Genomic DNA, 26828 nt, shown 5'->3' on the forward strand with positions numbered 1-26828 from the left:
TTCTTAAAATCTGCTTGATTAAGGCATAGATGCATGCATTTTTTTATTAGTTTTGTAAAACTAATAAAATAAAAATTGTGCCTAATTATGAATTAGCATGATAATAATAAATGTATTTACTTATTTTAAATTAGATGAGATGGATAATAATAAGATTGATTGATTGATTGATTGACTGGATTAATTGGATGATGGATATAATAATAATATACTTTTTACTTTATGGCATAAGTTGGATAATGGATGATAATAATAAGAATACTCCCATTGATGTGATTGGTATTCATTTATTAAGTAAAATAAATTAAATAGAAAATAATAATAGTATTGATAATAATGTGGAGATAATAATAATAACAATTATGATAATACAAATAATATTAATAATCATCATTATTATTACTTTTTTTAAATGAGTTAATGAATAATAATAATTTTATTTTGCGGGATGAGTTGGATAATGGATGAAAATAATAATAGTAATAGTGCTCCTTATTGATGTTATTTGTTTATTTATTAAATAAAATAACTAAATTAAATAGAAAATAACAGTGGATAATAATAATATGGAGTTGATAGTAATAATAATAACAGTTATAATAATAAAAACATTAATAATAATCATCATCATAAAAATATTTTAAAATAGTTAATAAATAATAATAATATACTTTTTATTTTGTGGGATGAGTTGGATAATGGATGAAAATAATATTTAAAAAGATTATAATAATAATAGTACTCCTTATTGATGTTATTGGTTTATTTATTAAACCAATAACCAATAATTAATTAAATAATAATTAAACCAATAATTAATTAAATAGATAGTAATAATATGGTTATGATATAGAGATGATGATAATAATAATAAACGTTATAATAACAAAAACAATAATATTAATAATAATCATATAAATATTTTAAAATATTTATTTATTTACTGGATGAATTGGTTAATGTAAAATAATAAATAAAGTAGTAATTGTGTTTTTTTATTTATTATTACTGGTATTTTGACTGGCAAGTTAAACTGTGATAATTCTTATCTCCAGGGATGGAAGATTGCAGGAGAACGATCAGATTCTTGCGATTAATGGGATTCCTCTGGATCAGAGCGTGACGCAGCAGCAGGCCATCGCTCTCCTCCAGCAACAGAGAGACCGAGTGGAGCTGGTGGTGGCCAGAGATGCTGCGGCCAAACCCCTTCTCTCCACATCTGGACCCGTTCAGACGGTACGGCTGTTTTTAGTTCTCCACATATTTAACTATAACTAGTATCTCTCATAGTTCTTCAGCGGTTGTGGAAGCTACTTTGGAATTAGCTTGCCAAATTTCTAATCAAATATGGCATCTATGGCACTTGTCGTCAAATATGTCATCAAATGCCATTGGTTATCTCATGACTAAACATCATGGTGTCAAACCGTCACCATATTTGATTAAAAAACTCCAAATTGTGGCCTGTGATCACTTCAAACTATCATTAACTTGGAAAAACCTCAGCATTTGGGCTTGAAACGACAAGAGGGAGAGTAAATAATAACATTATTGGGAGAGCTACTTTTACTTAGAAACATACTTTAAGTATTAGTAGTAAATCATTTAGTTTCTTTTAGTAAGATTTCAAGATTTGCACTCATGAGGTGCAGATGTCATTTTTGGCTTTAGCGTGGTTTTCATGTCACCTATTTAAGAAGACCAATATTTCCTGAGGCCTAACAAACTGAGCTTAGTTTATATTTTGGTGATGGTTTAATTTCGACCAGTTGCACTAACATGTACAGATTATCAAATCCAGCGACAGAATGTATAACAAATTGCTTAAGCATTTTGATTTAACCTGCCTGAGGTATAAACAGCAAGCTAAGAGCCTATTTATTTGTCCTGTTCCCATTATTACAATGTGATCCTCAGGAAAATAAAGCCCTTAAAACATCCTGTTATAACCGGAGCGTCTCTAAACCAAAGACAGAAGATTAACGAACTGCATAAACTTTCTCGGGTTCATCCGAAAAGACCTTTCTATCATTGAAAGGAATAAGCTGGGAAGAGGAGAAAATGAGACTGGAAAAGACCAACAGCCAGTAGATGAACTGCATTAACCTAAGCCTTCAACAATAAACACAACTCTTCCCTCTCGTCTACTTTAATTAAGTACCTCAAACTTCTCAAATTAACGGCGAATGCACACAAAGCGAGTTCCTCTTGCTGGAAAAATCACATTAGTTTTGATTTGGTCTTTGCGTTGCAAGCCACGTTGTGTATTTCTGCTCTGTCGATGCTTATTTTTTCCATTTGAAATGTTTAATATCCTTAATTCAAGGCCATGTTCTGCACATTGAAACCAGACTTTGGTTTAATTCATGTGCCGTTTTACTCGGGATTGTGTTTAATGGAGCAGAAGTCTGGTTTTCGTCTGTCACCAGATGTCGCTGAACTTGTTTATAAGTCAGATTGAGTGTCTGTTAGCTGTTTGTTGCGATAAAAATAAAATAGGCTTTATCACAAACATGACTCGACACCGTAGAGGCAGAAGGCAATGGAGGGTACAGGAAGCATTTCCAAGATGTGATATTGGTGATTTTGGTGGTTAAAAAATGTTAGTTTTTTCCCTTGTTGTGGGTGAATGTCCATGCTTCAACTCAATTTCAAAAAGTTTTTCTTAAAGGAAACAAACCCCTATTTTTTCATAACAATAATTAAATATATTCATGTATTATATTATTTAACATTTTACATATATTTATGATACATTACATATATATATATATATATATATATATATATATATATATATATATATATATATATATATATATATATATATATATATATATATATATATATATATATATATATATATATATATATATATATGTGTGTGTTTTTATTTATTTATAATTGTGATTGATTCTGGCTAGATTGATTCATTATCATAGTCTTATTATGTAAATTAGGATTTTGAATTGATTCACTCCAAATTTATTTATATAATTTATACATATTCATAGTATTATACACATTTAATTTACACTAATTTAAATGTTATTGCAGCTTTTTTAAACTAATAATGTTTAAATAAATATATTTGTTTTTATATTTAAATAACAAATTAATTGTATTTATTTATTATTTATCTATATTGATTTATATATTTAGAAGTGTGAATTATTGTGATTTTATGATTAATTAATTCTCATACAGTCTTATGTTAATAATTTAAGATTTTGAATCAACTGTCAGTCCTAATTAATACATATTTGTAGAATTTTTTTGCCACGTTTAAATTGATGCTGTTTAATTATATTATTATATATATATATCCTGACAATTAATTATTAAATCACAATAATTCACAATTCTAATAGTCTATTTTATATATATAATATGTGTGTCAGTAGGGGATATCAGTTTACATTTTCAAACATTCCTTTTGCCATTAATTGTAAATAGAATTGACCAATTTACTACTATGACATTATTTTTGAAAGCATCCTCACTTACACAACTGCCTAAAACTTTTCACAGTACAGCAGGATGGTTTCTTCAAGTGTCATGGAGATGTTTCCGCAGTTTTTCTGGATTTAGTCTGTCAGTTTCTTCATGTAATAACTGATGGACTCGATGATGATGAGATCAGATCTCCGTTTGGATTATACTTGCTGTTGTCAGACTCATTGTGCATACAAAAATCTCACTTGATTATTACGATTAATGGCAAAATGAATGTTTGTAAATGCAAACTGATATTTCCTACTGACACACTACAGCATATAAGTAACTGGCTTAAAACCATTTTTTCGGTGAAAATACTAACTTGCCTAAAACTTTTACACAGTACTGTTTATATACAGTATATATATATATATATATATATATATACACTACCGTTCAAAAGTTTGGGGTCGGTACGATTTTAAATACTTTTAAAAGAATTCTCTTCTGCTAACCATGGCTGCGCTTATTTGATTAAAAATACAACAAAAATCAGTTATAGTATTAAATATTATTCCAGTGTAAATCAGCTGTTTTCTGTGTGAATATATAGTAAAGTGTAATTTATTCCTGTGATCAAAGCTGAATTTTCAGCATCACCAGTGTCAGTGTCTTCAGTGTCAAATGATCCTTTACAAATCAGTATAATATGAGGATTTGATGCTCAAGAAACATTTATTATTATTATCAATGTTGAAACAGTTGTTGGTCTATCAGTTGTACAGTTTTTTTTTAGTTTTTTTTTTAGGATTCTTTGATGAATAGGAAGTTCAAAAGACTTTTGTAACATTATAAATGTCTTTACTGTCACTTTCGATCAAATTAATTATTCCTTGATAAATAAAAGTATTGATTTCTTTCCTCCAAAAAAATAAAATAAAATTCTCACTGACCCCAAACTTTTGAACGGTAGTGTGTATATATATATATATATATATATATATATATATATATATATATATATATATATATATATATATATATATAGATTCACTCTTTTCGATCATGTAAAATTTAAACCTTTAAGTAAAACTCCAAACGCGTATTTTGTTATTACGTTTAAATACATGTCAATCTGAAACTTGGGTATTGCTAATGTCAATCATCATATGTCGGCTTAAAAGCTTAGCAATGAAGACGTCATTCTGAAAGCATGTATTACAGTATGTCCTCTCGCTAACCCCGTATTCAAACAGACCCCCAGCCTCCTTTCCATTTCAATCTATTCTCTTATCGTTTAAAGCTGAGAAAATATTTATCTGTTTAAGATTGCTCAGACCCCAAGGGACCACTGCTCCGTTCCTTAAATGGAGGAGAGCACGAGCAAATGAAGCAGAGGTATATTTTTCCTCACTTCCCCAACACTTCTATCTCTCTGTAGACACAGACATCCGAAGGCCTTGAAAATATCTTGAATCCTAATTTTACTCCATTGGAAAGTTTCATGGAGGCAAGACTTGTGATACACAGCTCTGGGATTCCCACTACTGAAGGAATAACATCCAAGCCTTTTCCCAACGGAGATGTTTTCCGGCTTTCTCATTATAGGTCGCTAACGTATAGATGTTTAGGTAAGCTTTGGCCTGAAGGAAATACCGCTGTTTGTGGAAAGAAATGTACCTGTATTTCTTGTGTTTGGGACATCAATGGGGAACATATTTAAATTTGCTGCAACAGATTTACTATATGATTGTCCGGTCTGTTCTAGGGACTAGTTAACTCAAAGTAGTATAATTTAAAGGCATAGTTCACCCAAAAATGAAAATTCTGTCACCATTTACTCACCCTCAAGTTGGACTTTTCTTTTTTCTGTTGAACACAAAAGAAGATATTTTGAAGGATGCTGGTAACCAGACAGTTGACAGTAGCCATTGACTATTATTATTATTTTTTTTCTACTGTGGAAGTCAATGGTTACCGTCAACTGTCTAGTTACCAGCATCCTTTAAAATATTTTCTTTTGTGTTCAACAGAAAAAAGAAAAGTCCAACTTGAGGGTGAGTAAATGGTGACAGAATTTTCATTTTTGGGTGAACTAACCCTTTAAGTTGAAGAAGGACATTCATTGGTCAGAAAAGGTTGAAAACGTACTACATTTGCCCCAAAAAAGGTGCATACCCATTTTCAACTGTATTGATCGTACGGCTAACATATAAATGTTATGTAAGCTTCTGCCTGAAGGCTGTTTGTTTTAGCTGTATTTCTTATGTTTGGGTCATCAGTGTGGAATCAGTTCGTCGTCGGTTAGGAACCTGGGTGTGCTCTTTGATACAAAGCTTTCATTTGAAAGTCACGTTTAGCATCGGTAAAACCGCATTCTTCCATCTTAAAAATATATCTAAATTACGACATATGCTTTCAATGACAAATGTGGAACAATTAGTTCATGCATTCATGACATCAAGGCTAGATTCTTGTAATGCTATTATGGGTGGTTGCCCTGCACGCTTAATAAACAAACTACAGCTAGTCCAAAACACAGCAGCTCGAGTTCTTACCAGAACCAGGAAATATGACCATATTAGCCCGGTTCTGTCAACACTGCATTGGCTGCCTATTAAACATCGTATACATTTTAAAATATTGCTGATTACTTACAAAACACTAAATTACATAGCCCGGGAAGTCACCTGTGGGGGAAAAAAAAAAAATCCGTGGCGACGGTTTTGCAATCCGTCCCCTCAGTTTATAAACTGTACTCACGAATTCTTAAACTGTTCCCTCGGTTTAACAGTTCGTGCCCACGGATTAATAAACCGTACCCACGAGTCCTAATCTGTGCTCTCAGATTTGTAAACCGTGCCTTCAGTTTTTGCAATCTGTACGCACAAATTCATAAACCGTGCCCAGGCTTTCGCAATCCGTACTCACGGGTTTGTAATCCGTACTCACGGATTTGTGGCCACTCCCCCGGTCTGTGCCGCATGATTCAACCAGGCCTCCTGTTTAGGTGCGGGATGCATTGCATTGTTTAAACCTCATTTTTAAAAATGGATAATTTCTTGGATTTTCTAAAAAACTACATTTAGGCTACTTGTATCTTTAAAGTCAATTTTTGGGAGGAAAAAGCTCAGTATAGAATAAGCAAAAAAATACTTCACATATAAAAAAATAAATATTACACAAACACATTTCCAAAACTGTAAAAGGTTAGGTTATATAAAAATAAAACATTCATAAATGATTTTATGATAAACATATTACTGTCTTTAGTGAACTCATTTATAGTAATAAACGCAAATAATAATAATTATCATTATTTGTATTACATTTAGGCTACATAGGCCTATTTAGAAGACGCTTTTATCCACAAAAAAAAAAGAACAAAGCAATTCGTCAAATGTCAGTCATAATACAAGTTAGACAATAATAAAACAGGGCTAAGATGATCACAAATAAACAAGATTTTGAGCATCCAAGTGTTTGTGCGGAGTGCGCACTACCTGGCACGGAGGCGCGGGCGCAAACACTTGCATTTTCCTATCAACAGTGGAAACAACTTAAAATAATTTATCATTTCTGGTCATACAGAAAATAATAATACATCATTCGCAACTACTTTTATTTGTGTAAACTCACAATAACAAGAAAACGTTGTGCTTTTGTAAAATAAAATAAAACAATCAGGCGCGCTTTCATGATCTCCGGAGCGCGTCTCGTAAATTAACTGAAACAAAAGCCTATCTAAAGCTTGAAATGTCCACTTTTAAACGAACAAATTCGAATCGAAAGCAAATACCGTCTAATTATATAATCCGAAAGGTGCATTTCTCGGTGCATCCGCTTTACAGCGGAGATGGAGATATGTTTAGCCGACAATATTTAGAAAATAGTTTATTTAAACAATAAAAATCATTTAAATAAACTCGTTATTTTTCAGACACTTTTATTATGATTAGCCTATAAATCACCTATAAACCATCTCTCTGTATGGTTCCAGGTTCTAATTTGATCTTAGAAAGTAAAATCGATTATTTTTCCATATTAATTTGCGAATATTTTAAATGTTTAATAAAGGGGCAAAAAGTCATAAACAAAAATCTGAAAATACATCAATGTTATTTATTTACATTGAGTGGCCACAAATTCGTGAGTACGGATTACAAACCTGTGAGTACGGATTGCGAAAGCGTGGGCACGGTTTATGAATTTGTGCGTACAGATTGCAAAAACTGAAGGCACGGTTTACAAATCTGAGAGCACGGATTAGGAACTCGTGGGTAAGGTTTATTAATCCGTGGGCACGAATTGTTAAACCGAGGGAACAGTTTAAGAATTCGTGAGTACAGTTAAGAATTCGTGAGTACAGTTTATAAACTGAGGGGACGGATTTTTTATTTATTTTTTTCACAGGTGACTTCCCGGGCTCCGTACTAAATGGTTTAGCTCCCCAGTACTTGAGCGAGCTCTTAACACATTATAGTCCTTCAAGTCTATTGCGATCTCAAAATTCCGGCCAGTTGATAATACCTAGAATATCAAAATCGACTGCTGGCGGTTGATCCTTTTCCTATTTGGAACCAAAACTTTGGAACAGTCTTCCTAACATTGTCCGGGAAGCAAACACACTCTGTCAGTTTAAATTGTCAGTTTAAATCCGTTATTGCAGATTAGCGTTGTTGAGGTTTGCGTGGAGATGATAACGTTTTAAAAAAAAATTCAACGCTTGCACCTTGGAACCTGTTTCAAGGTTTGCGTTCTTGAGCCGCCAAGCACTGTTGTTGTGCGGATAAGCGGGCCGAAGGGTTTTCTGTTAGAACCGGTGTCGTGTAAGCGGCCCCTAAGTTAATAACTAATTATCTTTGCAACGAAAGTGAATCAATCAAAGCTAACTTTAGCTGGACCATAACATTATTCTAGAGCTGCTGTAAAGCCAAAACAAGCTCTGTTATTTAATTTCCTATTATCACTGTAAAGCTGCTTTGAAACAATCTATATTGTTAAAAGCACTATATATAAATGGAGGTGACTTGACTTGGAAGATATTAAAATTTTCAATTTTGATCCTGCAATAGACTTACTAGGAAATTGCCAGGTGTGTTCTGAACAAAGCTTATGTAATATTTTTCCCCTGTACTAATGTGTATAAAGAAAGCAAATTCGGTCAAACTTGGTTCGCCTTCTTCCAAACCATTCTCCACTGAACTTAAAAGAGCTGAATTTCAACCAGAGCGAGTTCAAGTCTCTAAAAAGTCAGAAAGGGACTTCTTATCTCCGAAATGGGTTTTTTTCTCCTCACCGTGGGATGAGCGCTAGTCTAAAGCTTTGTTTCGAAAGAGCGACTGGGCGAACGGCAGAGGAGGGGTTTCATTAGATTGTGAGAAAATTGCAGAGGTAGTCAGACGGCAGATAACGGCCTGGTAATAAGAGAACAGAAATGTACTGATTGCAGGTCCTTTATATGAGCCCAAGGAGACTTGGGTGATTAGGAGCACGGCTGACGTGAGATCACAAAGACTCTCGTGGGCTTTCCTGACCCTGACATTGATCAGCCACTGCAGGATCACACCGTTAACACGTTCATTAGCATTTTGTGCCCTATTACGACTCCGCCGCAGGATGTAGTCACAGGTCTTGGGTCACCAGTCGCTCCATATTTGGACAATCAAAGGTGATTGAATGGATTTTTATTCTTTAAGTAGACGGTTTTGTGGCTCAAAGTAAATTATGACTGATGCTCACTGACCTCTAAATGTGTCAGACAAGACAATGGATTGAAAACTGTCCCCTGTGTGTGTCTTTTGCAGGATCAATGGGGACACGTGGAGGAGATCGAACTGGTGAACGATGGAACCGGCCTGGGATTTGGTATTGTTGGAGCCAAGGGTACCGGAATGGTGGTCAGGACCGTGGTGCCAGACAGTGTGGCCCATAAGGTTTGTCTTTGCGCGTCCTAGCCATTTAGTTGTGTTAATATTTAGGATTCAGTAGTTACTGTAGTTTTTTTTTATGAATTAGGTGAACTGATTCACAAAACTGGCCTGAATGATTTGTTCATGAAAGAGACTGAACCAACAACTTATTGACTCATTGCACTGTTCATTTTTTTCCCTCTCAGATCTTAGAAATGATTTATATTGATTTGAGCAATTTGTTCTTACATCAAAATGAATGGCTCTCATTGACTCATTGAACCCTCTATTGACCATGAATAAATCTTGTTGATTACTATTAAGAATGTTCTTTTTTAGAATAGCAATTTCTGATTTGTGAATTAATCGTTGAGTTGAGTCAAATATTTTTAATGAATCAACTAATTTACAAAACCGGACTGAGCCAACAACTTACTGTCTCATTACTGAACTAATTCTTTTGACTCTAATCTTAGTTTGATTCATGAACTAATTGTAAACTCTTTTGGAAATATTTTTGCCATGGAATCCTATTTACTCACACACATTTGCTGGCCACTTTATTAAATACAACTGCATGCTGATGCAAATATCTAATCAGCCAATCACATGGCAGCAATGCATTATGCATCAATGCATTTAGGCATGTAGAAATGGTCGATCTGCTGAAGAAGTTCTAACTGAGCATTAGAATGGGGAAGAAAAGTGATTTTAATGACTTTGAATGTGGCGTGGTTGTTGGTGCTAGACGAGCTCGTCTGACTATTTCAGAAACTGATGATTTACTTGGATTTTCACACACAGCCATCTCTAGGGTTTAGAGAGAATGGCAAGGAATAGAGAAAATATCCAGTGAGCGGCAGTTCTGCGGGCTGTTCTGCCTTGTTCATGCCAGAGGAGAATGGCCAGACTGGTTCCAGCTGATAGAAAGGCAACAGTAACTCAAATAACCACTCATTACAACCGCGGTCTGCAGAAGAGCATCTCTAAACAAACTGCACGTCCAAACTTGAAGCAGATGGGCTACAGCAGCAGAAGAAACACCGGTGTCACTCCTGTCAGATAAGAACAGGAAACTGAGGCTACAATTTGCATGGGCTCACCAAAGTTGGACAATAGAAGTTTGGAAAAAGGTTGCCTGGTCTGACGAGTCTCAATTTCTGCTGCAACATTCAGATGGTAGGGTCAGGTGTAAGGGTTTGGTGTAAACAACATGAAAGCATGGATTCATCTTGCCTTGTATCAACAGTTCAGGCTGCTGCTGGTGTAATGGTGTGGGGGATATATTTTCTTGGCACACATAGGCCCCGTCCACACTACTGCGTTTTCATTTAAAAACGGAGACCTTTTGCTACGTTTGCACCTCCCGTCCACACTAAAACGGCAAAAACGGAGAAGTTTAGAAACGCTGCCGATCTGTTTTTCGTTTTAAATCTCCGGAGGGTGTTTTAGTGTAGACAGGTCAAAACGGAGGACTTTAGAAACAATGACGTAGTAGAGGCTCACGCTCGGCTCTATGATTGGGTGTCATGGCGTATATCTTTGCTAGCAGCTGTTGTACAAGTAAATTCTGCATTTTACAATGCTATAACTGCCTACATGCGCCGGAGTCAAGCTATTATTCGAGCGATCTGTGACAATTCCTGTGTGCAGCGGCAGCGTTGACCGTATATGGAGCGTCGGTTTGCGGTTAACCCAGAGCATGGTGGGATAATTTTATCAATGAAGTTGTGTTTACACCGGCCGCGCATGCCCAGTGTTGGTGAATGGTCACGTGATCCGCGTTTTCAGTCGTTTTAATGTGGACGGAGATCAATTCTAATACGCAGCTAAAACGCTGGTGTGGACGGAGATCGTATTCGTTTTAATTATCCGTTTCTAAACTAAAACGCAGTAGTGTGGATGGGGCCTTAGTACCAACTGAGCATTGTTTTTAAGCACCTCAGCCTACTGTAGTAGCCTACAGTATTGTTGCTGACCATGTCTATCCCTTTATGACAACAGTGGACCCATCTTCTGATGGTTAATTCCAGCAGGATAATGTACCATGTTACAAAGCTCAAATCATCTGTACTTTACTCGAGTATCATTTTTGGGGATTACTCATGACTTTACTCAAGTACAGGCAAATAGGCAAATAGAGGCAAATACTGTACTCTTTACTCCACTACATTTCTATCCATAACCGTGAGTACCCGTTACTTCTATTAAAAAAAAGGAAAAAAGAAAAATCTCGGAAACCCTCAATTTGTTGTTTCCCTCTTAAACGTGATTGGATTGTGCAGGCGCCACTGATTGGGACAGCCTATCAGCAATCACCTTCACCTTCAGCTCTGAACTGACGCCAAAGTAAACTCCATGGCAGAGAATGTAGACGGGCTTTGTCCATGGTCAGATTTAGATAAGAGACGAAACAGGTTCAAATGTGGGTGCAATAAATCCATTAAAACTCTAGCAGAGGTTTGTCAGAGCGTTGCCATTGTGCATTGCCTTGTGGGCAAGTGAGAAATGTTAAATAAAGCAACATGGTAAAAAGATGAAAATTACTTGAATTAACTTTCAATTCCTTTTAGAATATCAAAGGTATTAACATTAACATTTTTCATAACTCCATGTAGGACGTTTCTGTACATAAATGTAAGCACGGTTTGCGTACCTTCCCCAAAGTGATAAAATAAAATTCTGTATCAAATTTATAGGCAAAGACAAGTAGTTTGTTTAGGTATGGTTGGTAGGGAAATTACAAACCTGAACACATATATTCGAACACACATAACTATAGAATCAATTCTTAATGCGCATGTAAACGCCATCAGCGTTAATCACAGGTTCAGTTTAAAGTCTGTTTAGAGAGAACGCCGTCGTCTTACCGGCCCCTAATTTAATAACAAATGATCATTTCGACGGAAGTGAATCGATCAAAACTAACTTTAGCTGGAAATAACATTATTCAGGAACCGCTATAAAGCCAAACCAATCTCTGTTACCTTAAATTATGTTTATCTCTGTGAAGCCGCTTTGAAACAATCTACATTGTTAAAAGTTCTATATAAATGAAGATGACTTGACTTGACACTGTGGCAGTAGTAATGCAATATTTAGAAAATTTACTCTTGTACTCTTGATACTCAAGTACTTTTAAAAACAAGTACTTCAGTACTTTTACTTAAGTAGACATCTGAATGTAGTACTTTTACTTGTACTTGAGTAAAATTTAGCAAGGGGTATCTGTACTTTTACTCAAGTAACGAAGCTGTGTACTCTGTCCGCCTCTGCATACACGCCACTTTCAAGTCAAGTGGCGTGTTATCTATACGCATTTTGAGCTATCCGCGTCTATGTCCACGCCGCCGAAACGAACCGTCATCTTTTGCGTACGCCGTTAAATGTCCGAGCGAAACGAAGCAAAATTCATATCTACATCTGTGGAGCAATATTTTTTTTCCTTGGATGGTAGGGGAAGACTCATAAATAGTATTAACTCCAGTGACGGGTAGGTTTAGGGACGGGGTTGGGGTAGGTCATATATTTATACAGTAATGTAACGTTAAGTCAACGGCGTTGATAAACACGCTGAAAAGCGATTATGCGTGTTGATAGCACGCCAAAAATGGAAATACGAATTGGCGTGTCATACATACGCCATTTCATGAGATCAGTCTGCATAATGTAACGATAGTTACAATACAAGGATGATGCTGCGTTAAACTGGACAAACAATCGCAAGCATTAACATTGACAGCACTTGTTAGCAGTATATACACTCACCTAAAGGATTATTAGGAACACCTGTTCAATTTCTCATTAATGCAATTATCTAATCAACCAATCACATGGCAGTTGCTTCAATGCATTTAGGGGTGTGGTCCTGGTCAAGACAATCTCCTGAACTCCAAACTGAATGTCAGAATTGGAAAGAAAGGTGATTTAAGCAATTTTGAGCGTGGCATGGTTGTTGGTGCCAGACGGGCCGGTCTGAGTATTTCACAATCTGCTCAGTTACTGGGATTTTCACGCACAACCATTTCTAGGGTTTACAAAGAATGGTGTGAAAAGGGAAAAACATCCAGTATGCGGCAGTCCTGTGGGCGAAAATGCCTTGTTGATGCTAGAGGTCAGAGGAGAATGGGCCGACTGATTCAAGCTGATAGAAGAACAACTTTGACTGAAATAACCACTCGTTACAACTGAGGTATGCAGCAAAGTATTTGTGAAGCCACAACACGCACAACCTTGAGGCGGATGGGCTATAACAGCAGAAGACCCCACCGGGTACCACTCATCTCCACTACAAATAGGAAAAAGAGGCTACAATTTGCAAGAGCTCACCAAAATTGGACAGTTGAAGACTGGAAAAATGTTGCCTGGTCTGATGAGTCTTGATTTCTGTTGAGACATTCAGATGGTAGAGTCAGAATTTGGCGTAAACAGAATGAGAACATGGATCCATCATGCCTTGTTACCACTGTGCAGGCTGGTGGTGGTGGTGTAATGGTGTGGGGGATGTTTTCTTGGCAGACTTTAGGCCCCTTAGTGCCAATTGGGCATCGTTTAAATGCCACGGCCTACCTGAGCATTGGTTCTGACCATGTCCATCCCTTTATGGTCACCATGTTCCCATCCTCTGATGGCTACTTCCAGCAGGATAATGCACCATCACAAAGCTCGAATCATTTCAAATTGGTTTCTTGAACATGACAATGAGTTCACTGTACTAAAATGGCCCCCACAGTCACCAGATCTCAACCCAATAGAGCATCTTTGGGATGTGGTGGAACGGGAGCTTTGTGCCCTGGATGTGCATCCCACAAATCTCCATCAACTGCAAGATGCTATCCTATCAATATGGGCCAACATTTCTAAAGAATGCTTTCACCTGTTGAATGCACCTGTTGAATCAGTGCCACGCAGAATTAAGGCAGTTCTGAAGGCGAAAGGGGGTCAAACACAGTATTAGTATGGTGTTCCTAATAATCCTATAGGTGAGTGTATTTGCAGTACATCATTATTTGAATGTGTGAACATAGCCCCTCTCTATGAATGAAAACTTTATACCTTATCCGTCTTCTGCGCAGTTTCTTCATATTGCGTTTGTACAGAATAACACAAAATTAGTCAAATAACAAATATTGCAGTACGAAATATCTCCATGCTGAGCCTTTTTTGCACTTCCTGATTTCCCTACTTGAGAATCCCTGTCCAATGAATGGACGACCTTAGCACACGTGTGGTTTTGTTTACAAATTTTGGTTCACTTGCAAAAAGAGCAGTGTGAAAGCAAATCGTACCAAAAAAAATAACAAATTATTTGGTCCGGACCAAAGCAAGTGAACTATTGGACTTTCCTGGTGTGAATACACCCACAATTGTGAGTTTGGCGAGCAGTTTTTGAGATTTCAGGATTCCCCCATTCAAATAGATAGGACTTGGTTTTGGATGCCAAAATAGCTTCCCGAAGGCGTTGCAAATATGGCCGCTGAGTGAACAGACTTCTCTTGAAAGGGACTTTGACCAAACTCAAATGGCCTCCACAGTCATCAGATCTCAATCCAATAGAGCACCTTTGGGATGTGATGGAACGGGAGATTCACATCATGGATGTGCAGCCGACAAATCTGCAGCAACTGCGTGATGCTAACATGCCAATATGTTTCCAGCATGCCATGAAGAATTAGGGCAGTTCTTAAGGCAAAACGGGGTCCAACCCCGAACTGAGTGTATTTTCTTTTATCGTCTTTTCTTTGTCAGTGTGGTATATTATAAATGTTTAACTAAATGTCAACATTAGGGGAACAGTTACACGATAAAAAAGTTAAACTTTTTAAGGTAGGATGCGTACAGTATGTGTTTGGAGTAATTCCATTTAGAAGATTTTTTTTCTGTCCATTTCTTCTATAAAGCCTTTGACGTGGGAACTTGAAAAGCAGATTGTTCAATACACACTTACTGATGTCAGCTTTACTCTCTTCAATGCTTAGCCAGGAGGGACAGAGACTGGAAAACAACCTGTCCTGGTTTAGACCCCTCACACACACACTCACACACACATATACAATGTACACACACCTCCTCTTCTCTCCCACCCAGTGTCCACAGCTCAGGCAACAAACCCCTTCTTGTTCAAAAGGCACATTGCTTGCATTTCACACATCAGTGGATCTTATGCTCCAAAAAAGCTGTCAAAATCAGGGCTTTGTTATCCCTGGCGTTTCCCATTTCAACCTTTAATGGCTGCGGTGGGCTTCAATGCACCCCCGCTGTCCCCAGCACAGTGGCAGGAACAAGCTGCCGAGATTTTCCCTGAACAAGTTGATGTATCAAACGCCTTTCATGTCTCGCGCTTCACAAAGACGGCTGTTCTCCTCTCCGCGCTTTGTGTAATCACTCTTTAGTCCTCCCCTTCCTCTAGCCGTTCATTTGGCCCGTCTGCCAGAGTCCTAGAAAGAAGAATACGTCTCACAGCTCAAGCGGACCGGAAAGGGCCGTTAGGAAAGGCCACGTAAGAGTGACACGGTTATTGTGGATGTTAGACTTTTGGCTCCTGCACCTGTGGATGATGGAAACAAATTAGGTTGTAAATGTGAGATTTGGCTCAGGCCTGCGTTTGGGAGGTAAATTATACTTTGGGGCCGGTGAAAATAACTTATAATATGGACTGTAATTGTTAACTGGTAAAATGGGTTTATGTCTGTGCTGGTACCTAACAAGTTGTATAAATTATAAACATACATGTGTCATGTGGATGGTAGTATATATATATATAGTTTATGTGTGTGTGTGTGTGTGTATATATATATATATATATATATATATATATAGTTTGTGTGTGTGTGTGTGTATATATATATATATATATATATATATATAGTTTGTATAAATATATATATATATATATATATATATATATATATATATATATATATATATATATATAGTTTGTATATATATATATTTAACAATATAAAAATGTTAATGTAGAAGTGAATAAATAAAATGTAAATATAAACACATTTTAACAATAGACAAATTCAATATACAGTTAGAACTGTAAATATTACTTTGTTAAACATATTATAATATTAAACATTTAGATACAATTTAGTGTAATATAATTACATTTTAATAAAAATGTAAATATAGAGACATTTAATTTTATATTATAATTTTTAACAATCTACAGTCATCTGAAATAGAAAGTACACCCTGATTGAGTTCAATGGTTTTACGTATAAGGACATAATAAAAAATCATCTGGTCTTTAGTAGGTCTTAAAATAAGGTGAAGAACAACACATGACATATTGCACCGTGTCATTATTTATTTAACACAAATAAGGCCAAAATAGACAAGCCATAAGTGACAAACTAAGTACACACTATGATTCAATTGCCTGTAGAACCACCTTTAGCAGCAATAACTTGAAGTAATCATTTTCTGTATGACTTTATCAGTTTCTCACATCGTTGTGGAGGAATTTTAGTCCGCTCTTCTTTACAACGTTGCTTCAGCTCATTGAGTTTTGTGGGAATCTGTTCATGCACAGCTCTTAAAGTCCCGCCACCGCATTTCAGTCGGGTTGAGGTCTGGACTTTGATTGGGCCAGTGAAACTCCTTGATTCTTTTCTTTTTCAGCCATTCTGTTATAGATTTGCTGGTGTGCTTGTGATCATTGTCCTGTTGCATGGCCCAATATCAGCCAAGCTTTAGCTGTCGGACAGATGGCTTCACATTTGACTCTAGAATACTTTGGAATACAGAGGAGTTCATGGTCAACTCAATGACTGCAAGGTGCCAAGGTCCTGTGGCTGCAAAACAAGCCAGAGATCATCAACCCTCCATCAGTGTGATGGGCAGTTGGTATGAGGTGTTTGTGCTGATATGCTGTGTTTGGTTTTTGCCAAACGTGGCGCTCCGCATTATTAAACATCTCCACTTTGGTCTCATCTGTTCAAAGTACAGTGTTTCAGAAGTCTTGAGGTTTGTTCAGGTGCAACTTTGTAAACCTAAGCCGTGCTGCCATGTTCTTTTTAAAGAGAAGAAGCTTTCTCCTGGCAACCCTTCCAAACATATCATACATAGTCTTTTTCTAATTTTACTGCCATGAACTTTAACATTTAACATGCTAACTGAGGGTTGTAGAGTCCGAGGTGTAGTTTTTGGGCGATTTGCGATAATGGGACTTACAATCTGGATGCTTTACAATATTGTCTTTTTTACATGATAGTAATTTGGAGAGGGGGTGCACTCAGTTATTTTTTTTTGGATGGATGTATGGATGGATAGATTCACCTCATGTATGATGACTTCAACTTCCTCCTCCATTCTCTCATTTACCCCTCCCAGGACGGGAGGCTGAGAACAGGTGACTACATCCTGCGGATCGGAGAGACGCACACTCGGGGTCTGGCCAGTGAGCAGGTGGTGCAGGTGCTGCAGTCCTGCGGTAGCCATGTGCGGATGCTGATCGCACGAGACCCACTGGAGGAAGCCCAGCCTCCACCTCCACCTGCCCCTGCCGCAGCTCCCATCACCTCCCTGCCACCTCCACCTCCCGTGCCAGCCCGCAGGGGCAGCAAAACGGTACAGAGTTCACCATACTCAGTGAATGGTTGATTGGTTGTTATTATGATGATTAGCTTTACCGTGCAATGTCACAATACCAATCTTTATGCTACATATTTTAATATTGAATTTTAGACTCTCCCCATAACCCCCCCAAAACCAATATATTTAAAAAGAAAAAAATAATAAGGCAATGTTTTGAACAAATGTTTTTTTTTTTTTATCACGACATTTTTTTTATTATCAGTTTAGCACCCTTTCACCTACATTCTTATTGCTGTAATGCAAATAAAATACAATTTAAATATATCATAATAAATATACAGGTATTTATGACATTTTATTATATGAGTTTTACCACATGTACTTTTTTGAAAAAAATGTATTAAATAAAAAAACGTACTACAATAATAAAAATCATAATTAAGATATATGAGAATCTACTACGAGATATAGAATATTCAGTAAAATAATAATTGAAATAATATTCAAGTAAAATATCCAGATGTATTTCTGCAGTGAGAAATTGAAGGACAACATGCTTTTTTTTAATGAAAATAATTTTACAGTGCAAAAAAAAAAGACAACTGATGGATGGATGGATGGATGGATGGATGGATAAATGGAATAAGGTTTTATTCTCCATTCTGTCACCCGATGGAGTTTTGGTTCCTTGCCACTGTCACCTTTAGCTTTTGGACTGCTTAGACATTTAATATTCAACAATATTATTGATCTGCCTCCATTGACACCATTATATGAGAACTAAACTGAGCTGGACGATGAAATCACTGTTTTCTCCAGAGCGGATATATATATATATATATATATATATATATATATATATATATATATACACTCACCGGCCACTTTATTAGGTACACCTGTCCAACTGCTCGTTAACACTTAATTTCTAAGCAGCCAATTGCCACTGTCACCTTTAGCTTTTGGACTGCTTAGACATTTAATATTCAACAATATTATTGATCTGCCTCCATTGACACCATTATATGAGAACTAAACTGAGCTGGACGATGAAATCACTGTTTTCTCCAGAGCGGATATATATATATATATATATATATATATATATATATATATATATATATATATATATATATATACACTCACCGGCCACTTTATTAGGTACACCTGTCCAACTGCTCGTTAACACTTAATTTCTAAGCAGCCAATCACATGGCGGCAACTCAGTGCATTTAGGCATGTAGACATGGTCAAGACAATCTCCTGCAGTTCAAACCGAGCATCAGTATGGGGAAGAAAGTTGATTTGAGTGACTTTGAACGTGGCATGATTGTTGGTGCCAGAAGGGCTGGTCTGAGTATTTCAGAAACTGCTAATCTACTGGGATTTTCACGCACAACCATCTCTAGGGTTTACAGAGAATGGTCCGAAAAAGAAAAAACATCCAGTGAGCGGCAGTTCTGTGGGCGGAAATGCCTTGTTGATGCCAGAGGTCAGAGGAGAATGGCCAGACTGGTTCGAGCTGATAGAAGGGCAACAGTGACTGAAATAACCACTCGTTACAACCGAGGTATGCAGCAAAGCATTTGTGAAGCCACAACACGCACAACCTTGAGGCGGATGGGCTACAACAGCAGAAGACTCCACCGGGTACCACTCATCTCCACTACAAATAGGAAAAAGAGGCTACAATTTGCAAGAGCTCACCAAAATTGAACAGTTGAAGACTGGAAAAATGTTGCCTGGTCTGATGAGTCTCGATTTCTGTTGAGACATTCAGATGTTAGAGTCAGAATTTGGCGTAAACAGAATGAGAACATGGAACCATCATGCCTTTTACCACTGTGCAGGCTGGTGGTGGTGGTGTAATGGTGTGGGGGATGTTTTCCTGGCACACTTTAGGCCCCTTAGTGCCAATTGGGCATCGTTTAAATGCCACGGCCTACCTGAGCATTGTTTCTGACCATGTCCATCCCTTTATGGCCACCATGTACCCATCCTCTGATGGCTACTTCCACCATGTCACAAAGCTCTAATCATTTCAAATTGGTTTCTTGAACATGACAATGAGTTCACTGTACTAAAATGGCCTCCACAGTCACCAGATCTCAACCCAATAGAGCATCTTTGGGATGTGGTGGAACGGGAGATTCGCATCATGGATGTGCAGCCGACAAATCTGCGGCAACTGTGTGATGCCATCATGTCAATATGGACCAAACTCCCTGAGGAATGCTTCCAGCACCTTATTGAATCTATGCCACGAAGAATTGAGGCAGTTCTGAAGGCAAAAGGGGGTCCAGCCCGTTACTAGCATGGGGTACCTAATAAAGTGGCCGGTGAGTGTATATATGTGTGTGTGTGTGTGTGTGTGTGTGTGTGTGTGTGTGTGTGTGTGTGTGTGTGTATTTATATATATATATATATATATATATATATATATATATATATATATATATATAAATGAACTAAATTAATAACGTTTTTACAACAGAAATGAAACCGCACTGAACTTGCTTAAGCTGGACTATGACGCCATTTTCTTCTAGATGATTATTTTCCTGTTATCATTGTAAATCTGCTTTGAAACAATTTGTTTTGTAAAAAGTGCTAGATAGATAGATAGATAGATAGATAGATAGATAGATAGATAGATAGATAGATAGATAGATAGATAGATAGATAGATAGATAGATAGATAGATAGATAGATAGATAGATAGATAGGAGTCCTGATGGATGGATAGATTCCCATTAGATTGGAAAAACAATCATACTGAAAGAGCGGGTACAAATATGGCTGAATATGTTTTCATAAGATTCACCTCAAAAATGTACAATGTTTATAAACTGTTTCTACACACAGTGTCAGTATCTGATCTATTATTTATGCAGCCGAATTTGGAGGGCTACGAAATCCACGAAGTTGCGTTAAAAAAGAAGGAGGGCCAGAGCCTTGGGATCTCTATAATCGGATACAACGCTTTGACCACTGAGGGTAAGAAACATATTTCGCCGCCTTGTTTTTTCCCAGAAACCCAACTACTAATCAGTGTGCTGTTAATTATTATTTACTCGCATCTCTCGTCTCTGTTGCCGTCAGATGCGGTGGGGGTCTTCGTGAAGAACGTGGTTCCAGGCAGCGCCGCTGAGCAGAGCGGGAAAATCCATGTCCACGACAGGATAATAGCAGTGGGTTCTTAATCACTTTTTAATGAGCTCTACCTTAATTAGCCCCGTGTCCGTACGAGCGCTCTGACAGAACAGGACGCCAACTAAGCGAGACGTCTCTTTCATCTTGCATCGATTCACAGTTTAATAAGAGCGGGTTTGAGCGTGGCGCGGTCAGCTGTCATGCTCTCCCCAGCCTCACGCTAGGCTAATCAGTCCCGTTGAGGCGAATTGGAGAGCCCGGTTAGCTGGGCCTACAGTGACTTCTTGATTGTCTTTGTGTCTGTGTGCACAGTTGGATGGCGTGAACCTTCAGGGATTCACCAACCAGGAAGTCCTGGAGGTAATGAAGCGGACAGGAGATATCGTACACCTTACCCTCATTAGGAAGATCATCTCACCCAAGAGAACGGGCGTGGAGAAATCGCTAGATAAAGGTAAAGTGACATGTTTGGAATTTGGATCAGATCTGTACATCATCATACATACAATTTTACTTTTAATTGTAACACGTTTAATTAATTGAAGAAAACAAATAATATGTGAAATTATTGGCCTTTCAAACTGCATCAAACAAATATTTATAGTATATTTAAATTTTAATATTAAATATTTAAATTAAATTTTAACACGTTCTGTTCATTTTTAAGAAAACAAATAATATGTAAAGTTATTGGACTTTCAAATGGTATCAAAACAGCAAATTCAAACACAAATATTTATATTTAATATTATATATTAAAATTTCACTTTTATGCATTCTGTTAATTTTTAAGAAACTAAATATGTTAAATTATTGGGCTTTCAAATTGCATCAAAACAGGATTTATTTTTAAATCTGCATAAATTCAATAATAATAAAACTTTCCCTACGTTATCAATTTCTTTAAAAAAAATTGACAAATAATAAATGAATATTCAATTTTATATTAAATAATAATAATACATTTATTTATAGAGCACTTTCCATCAAAGTGCTTTACAACAGGAATAAAGATTAAATTGCAAACAATACAGTAAAAATTAAGAAATAGTAAGAAGGAATTTCTTACAGAAACATCAGAAATCACTGAACATTCAGGACTCATACACAGCAATGAATAAATAGGTCTTAAGCTTAGATTTAAAAACATCAATTGAACTTGCCAGCCTATTATCAGCTGGGAGACTGTTCCATAATGTTGGAGCACGAAACGAAAAGGCTCGCTCACCAACCGTTTTCTTCCTAACCTTTGGTACAGTCAAAAGTCCTGTCCCTTGGGAGCGCAGCACCCGTGTAGGCACATAAGAATTTAAAAGATCAGACAGATACAATGGTGCAAGGCCATTCACTATTTTATATGTTAACAACAAAACCTTGAAATCTGCTCTAACCTGAACAGGGAGCCAATGCAGTGAGGCCAGCACTGGAGTTATATGCATGTATTTAGATGATCCAGTCAGAATACGAGCTGCAGCATTTTGGACCATCTGCAGACCTCGCAAACTTTTCTTAGGCAACCCCGAGAACAATACATTACAATAATCAAGCCTAGATGTAACAAAGGCATGAATAAGGACCTCAGCATCTTTCAGTGTTAATATTGGTCTAATCTTTGCAATTTTTCGGAGATGAAAAAAGGCTACTTTAGTCACCTCTTTAATATGCAAATCAAATGACAGTGACCGATCGAAAACTACCCCAAGATTCTTTACTCTATCCTTGCACTGAATGACCAAATCATCAATGGACAGAGTAAAATTGCCATACAAATGTCCTAATGTAGTTGGTCCAATAGCTATCATCTCAGTTTTTGCTGAATTGAGTAACAAGAAGTTAGCTGATAACCAGCTTCTCACAGCAGCCAAACAGGTCGCTAACTTAACCGAATCAGATGCATTTCCTGGAATAACTGGCATACATATTTGTAAATCATCAGCATAGCAATGAAAAGCTATCCCAAAAGAATGAATGATTTGACCCAGTGGCGCTAAGTATAACGAAAACAGTAGCGGACCAAGGACTGAACCCTGTGGAACCCCGTGCTGAAGAGGAAAATGGTCTGAAAATGTGTTATTATAAAACACACACTGAAATCTCTCTGAGAGGTAGGACCTTAACCACTTAAGCACCTGACCAGAGATGCCAAAGTATTTCTCGATTCTGTCCAAAAGAATATTGTGGTCAACAGTATCAAAAGCTGCGCTAAGGTCCAACAACAAAAAGACTGATGTTAAGTCTGAGTCAGCAGCCAGTAACAAATCATTTACCACCTTTGTGAGTGCTGTTTCTGTCGAATGTTTTGCTCGAAAAGCAGACTGCATCGGCTCAAAAAGATTATTAGATGACAGATACTTTAAAAGCTGACTTAAGACCACTTTCTCAAATACTTTAGCTAAGAAGGTCAAATTAGAAACAGGTCTATAATTTTCCAACGATAAATTTATATTTAATATATATTAGAGATTTAGAATATTAAATATAAAAAATAGTTAAATTTTTAAATTTTATTTTAATTTGATAAATTATTCATTTCGTTCCTTTTAAAGTAACAACAGGTAGTTTTTTGCTCTCGGGCTCCCCCTACAGTTGGGAAACAGTATTGTCCTCTACTACTGTCGTAAACTCTGTCATCCTACATGCACGTGCAATTGTTGACAACCAGGATAGCCCTGAACACTGTAGGAGGAGGTCACATGCAGGTGTTCTGCTTGCGTTGCGTGTGAAATGTCTTCATCCCAGGTACAGTGGCAAATATTTCAGCATGTCATATGAATATAATTTCATGGGTTTTATTTTTTTTCTAACGACAAATGATCGCGATGCTCACGTTTACAAGCCAGCGTCATTATAGTAGCCTAGTCTATTGGTTACCGTTTTACTGAATCTATATGATACTTCAATGCAATGTTTGAGTGGTTGATAATAACCATATATCGTCAATATTATAAGCTACCATAAATGAATCTGCAAATTTTACAAATCGATTTGCATTATAGCTTGAGGCAAGACAAATAAACAAATATCACAGACATGTTAGGTATCCTAAAATATGATTTTATTAATAATCTTCCTCCTTTCTTTGTACATGTTGAGTAGACTACACTTTTTAGGTCAAACATTTGCTATTTGCATTTCATCGATTGCAAAGTTCAAATCAGAACGAGAATACTAGCGATAGCTAACCATCAAAAACTAGAATATCGTTTACTAGCTACCAGATTGATAATTCGCTACTACTCTAGCGAATTAGAGAGGTTAGAGAGAGGCATTCTTTTTTCGATGGAGGGTTCGATGCTCCCTGCACACGCAAGGTCTCTCGCTCGCTTTCTCTCTCTGCCGTCCGCGCGCGTTGGAGCACAGTCTCTGTCTCGCGTGCGCGCTCGCTCTAGATTCCGGGAGATTTGAACTAATTTGCGGTATAACTTGTCGATCACGAGTGGCTCAACGGGTAGATCTATAGATAAACTCATCTTTCAGGGATTTGACCGACCGGGTTGACAATTTAGCGTGAGAAACCGGGGGTGTGGCGTACGTGTGAGCGTGTGAAACCAATCAAATGCGGGTGTCTCACGGCCAATGCGTGAGAGTTGGCAGCTCTGCAATGTTGATCCTCGTTCTGCCTTTAACGCGATCACTTTCTCTTTTTCTCTTTTTGCTTTGCTCCGATAAAACCTTTGCTTTCTTGTTTTTCTGTGCTGCTTTGGCCATGACTATAACATTTGGCTCGCAAGTCCGATTTTAAGGAAGTGGGGGTGGTGGTGGAAGTGACGTATATGCCGTAAAGCAGTCGAATTTTGTAGTTCTCTTTGTTCGCCGGTTACTACCCGAAACCCGAAGTTTAAAAGTACGATTAAAAACGCTACAGACCCCGTCAGGCTATGGCAGACGTGTCATTCAACCTATTGTAAGTCGATGTACCATCACAAGAGACTTGGAAATATATTTTGAAGGTTGAAAAGTTACCTGTTGTTACTTTATGTAAAGAAAATAAATAATATTTGTAATTACTGGGCTGTCAAACACACACACACACACACACACTCATAAATTACAAAAAGTATTGAGCTCTTTAAATGTCATGCCTACTTGACTCTAACAGCACCACGAGTCCAAATATCTTCCACAGGTTATTTTGCACAATATTTAATCAGGAAAATCACAGGCCTGTGTGGTAAACGCCTGTAAAATAGTTATATGGGAGCTCGTCTCATGAACAGGATACAGGAAAAATCTGCCCATGGTGCTCAGGACAGACATGCTGTTGACATGTGTGAGAGTGTTTGAGTTTCCATCAAAGAGCTTTTATTACTATAAAAATAAAACTTAAGGCCTATCTAACATTATTGCTTTAGCTGTGTCAAATCTAACATTATTGCTTTAGCTGTGTCAAATCTGACTGTTTTTAGGATCTTCAGTAGTCTTGGATTGACTTTACAATTTGATATTTTTTCTATATATTTGAATTTTTATAAATTGCTGTTATAGTCTGGTTACAAATATGATTCAGAATTAAATGTATATGTTTATATACTTGCATATCTGTGCGTACGCAGTCCAGAGAGAGTCGTCACGTGTGTCTCTGAAGAGATCGTCTGAGATTAAGGCGCGTGCGGATCAGAGGGGCTCTGTGGTGGAGTCGATGGACCCTGCTCTGAGTGGGTTCAAACAACAGCTGCAGGAGAAAAGTGAGTCCGTTCACACACATACAGGTGCTCAACAATATTGGGCGGTATCGCAGACGGAAAATGATAAGACCAGCCTGACAGCAGTTGTTCCGCTCTCGTAAAAACATCCTTAACTTTGTTTTGATTGGCTTAGTGGTTTACACCGAAATGTTGGGGGCTCATGCACTAATTAAAGGCCTGTTCACAGCAAGAACAATAACTATAAAGATAACAATAACCAGGGCTGCACATAACTGGTGCGCATGCGTGGTAAAAATAAACAATGCTCACCAGAAACAGGGACACGGACACGTTTACTTACTGGAGTAGGATTTTTCTCCATCTCTGGTAAGATAGCAATCATGATGATAAGTGTTCATTAATTATTCGGTGTGCAACGGATCGCAGTTGATCCGTGATCCGTACGGACCAGGCCCCACGGTTCGGCACGCATGAATCGTGGATTAACTGATATATTTAACCATCATAGAGTAAAAGTTTATCATTTGGACGTGTTTTGTCTTGCCAATTTAAAATAATTTTCTGTCACTTTTGATCAATTTGATGCACCCTTGCTGAACAAAAATATAAATTTCTTGTTAAAAAAACAAAACAATTTTACCGACCCCAAACTTTATATTTTATTAAAAACAAAAAATGGAAAGCCTCGTATTAAATGTATAAAAAAAAAAGCTCATTTTACTGACCACTTGTACAAAAAGCAAAAAAAAACAATAAAAAAAGGCCCTGTTGTGGACTGGTATGCTAAAGCATGTTACATTAAAAAGTAAAGTCAGTGAGTGAGTGAGAGCAATGGATGCAGACCTGATTAAATTAGCATTTCTAACGCCTCACTTGCAACACCATTCATCACAAATGTTTGAGTACATTAATACAGCAATGCATCGCTTCTACACATGGGACGTCAAACCCCAGCCAACATCTGCAGCCCAGGTGCGGCACAATGGAAAATATGGAGAACAGGGGAAATGTTGATCACGCCAATGGCTTGTTATGTTTATGTATCAGGAAAAACTCTGCTGACAACGAGAAAGAATGTCCACCGCCTATCCAAACGTCACTCAACATTCAATAGAGGGCATCACATGGGAAA

General features: G+C 37.1%; 1 protein-coding gene across 1 annotated transcript in view; it reads left to right on the plus strand.

Moving 5' to 3' along the window:
- Positions 1–26828, plus strand: part of patj (PATJ crumbs cell polarity complex component) — a 133404-nt gene that overhangs the window by 6335 nt on the left and 100241 nt on the right. Inside the window, exons 7-13 of the mRNA XM_056256551.1 lie at positions 1056–1236; positions 9246–9374; positions 17694–17930; positions 20792–20894; positions 21000–21088; positions 21363–21504; positions 25604–25735. Of these exons, the coding sequence (XP_056112526.1) occupies positions 1056–1236; positions 9246–9374; positions 17694–17930; positions 20792–20894; positions 21000–21088; positions 21363–21504; positions 25604–25735 (1013 nt within the window). The remainder of the gene's footprint in view (positions 1–1055; positions 1237–9245; positions 9375–17693; positions 17931–20791; positions 20895–20999; positions 21089–21362; positions 21505–25603; positions 25736–26828) is intronic.

This window comes from Rhinichthys klamathensis, unplaced genomic scaffold (assembly GCF_029890125.1).
Source record: "Rhinichthys klamathensis goyatoka isolate OS25496 unplaced genomic scaffold, OSU_Roscu_1.1 h1tg000127l_1, whole genome shotgun sequence".
NCBI lineage: Eukaryota > Metazoa > Chordata > Actinopteri > Cypriniformes > Leuciscidae > Rhinichthys > Rhinichthys klamathensis.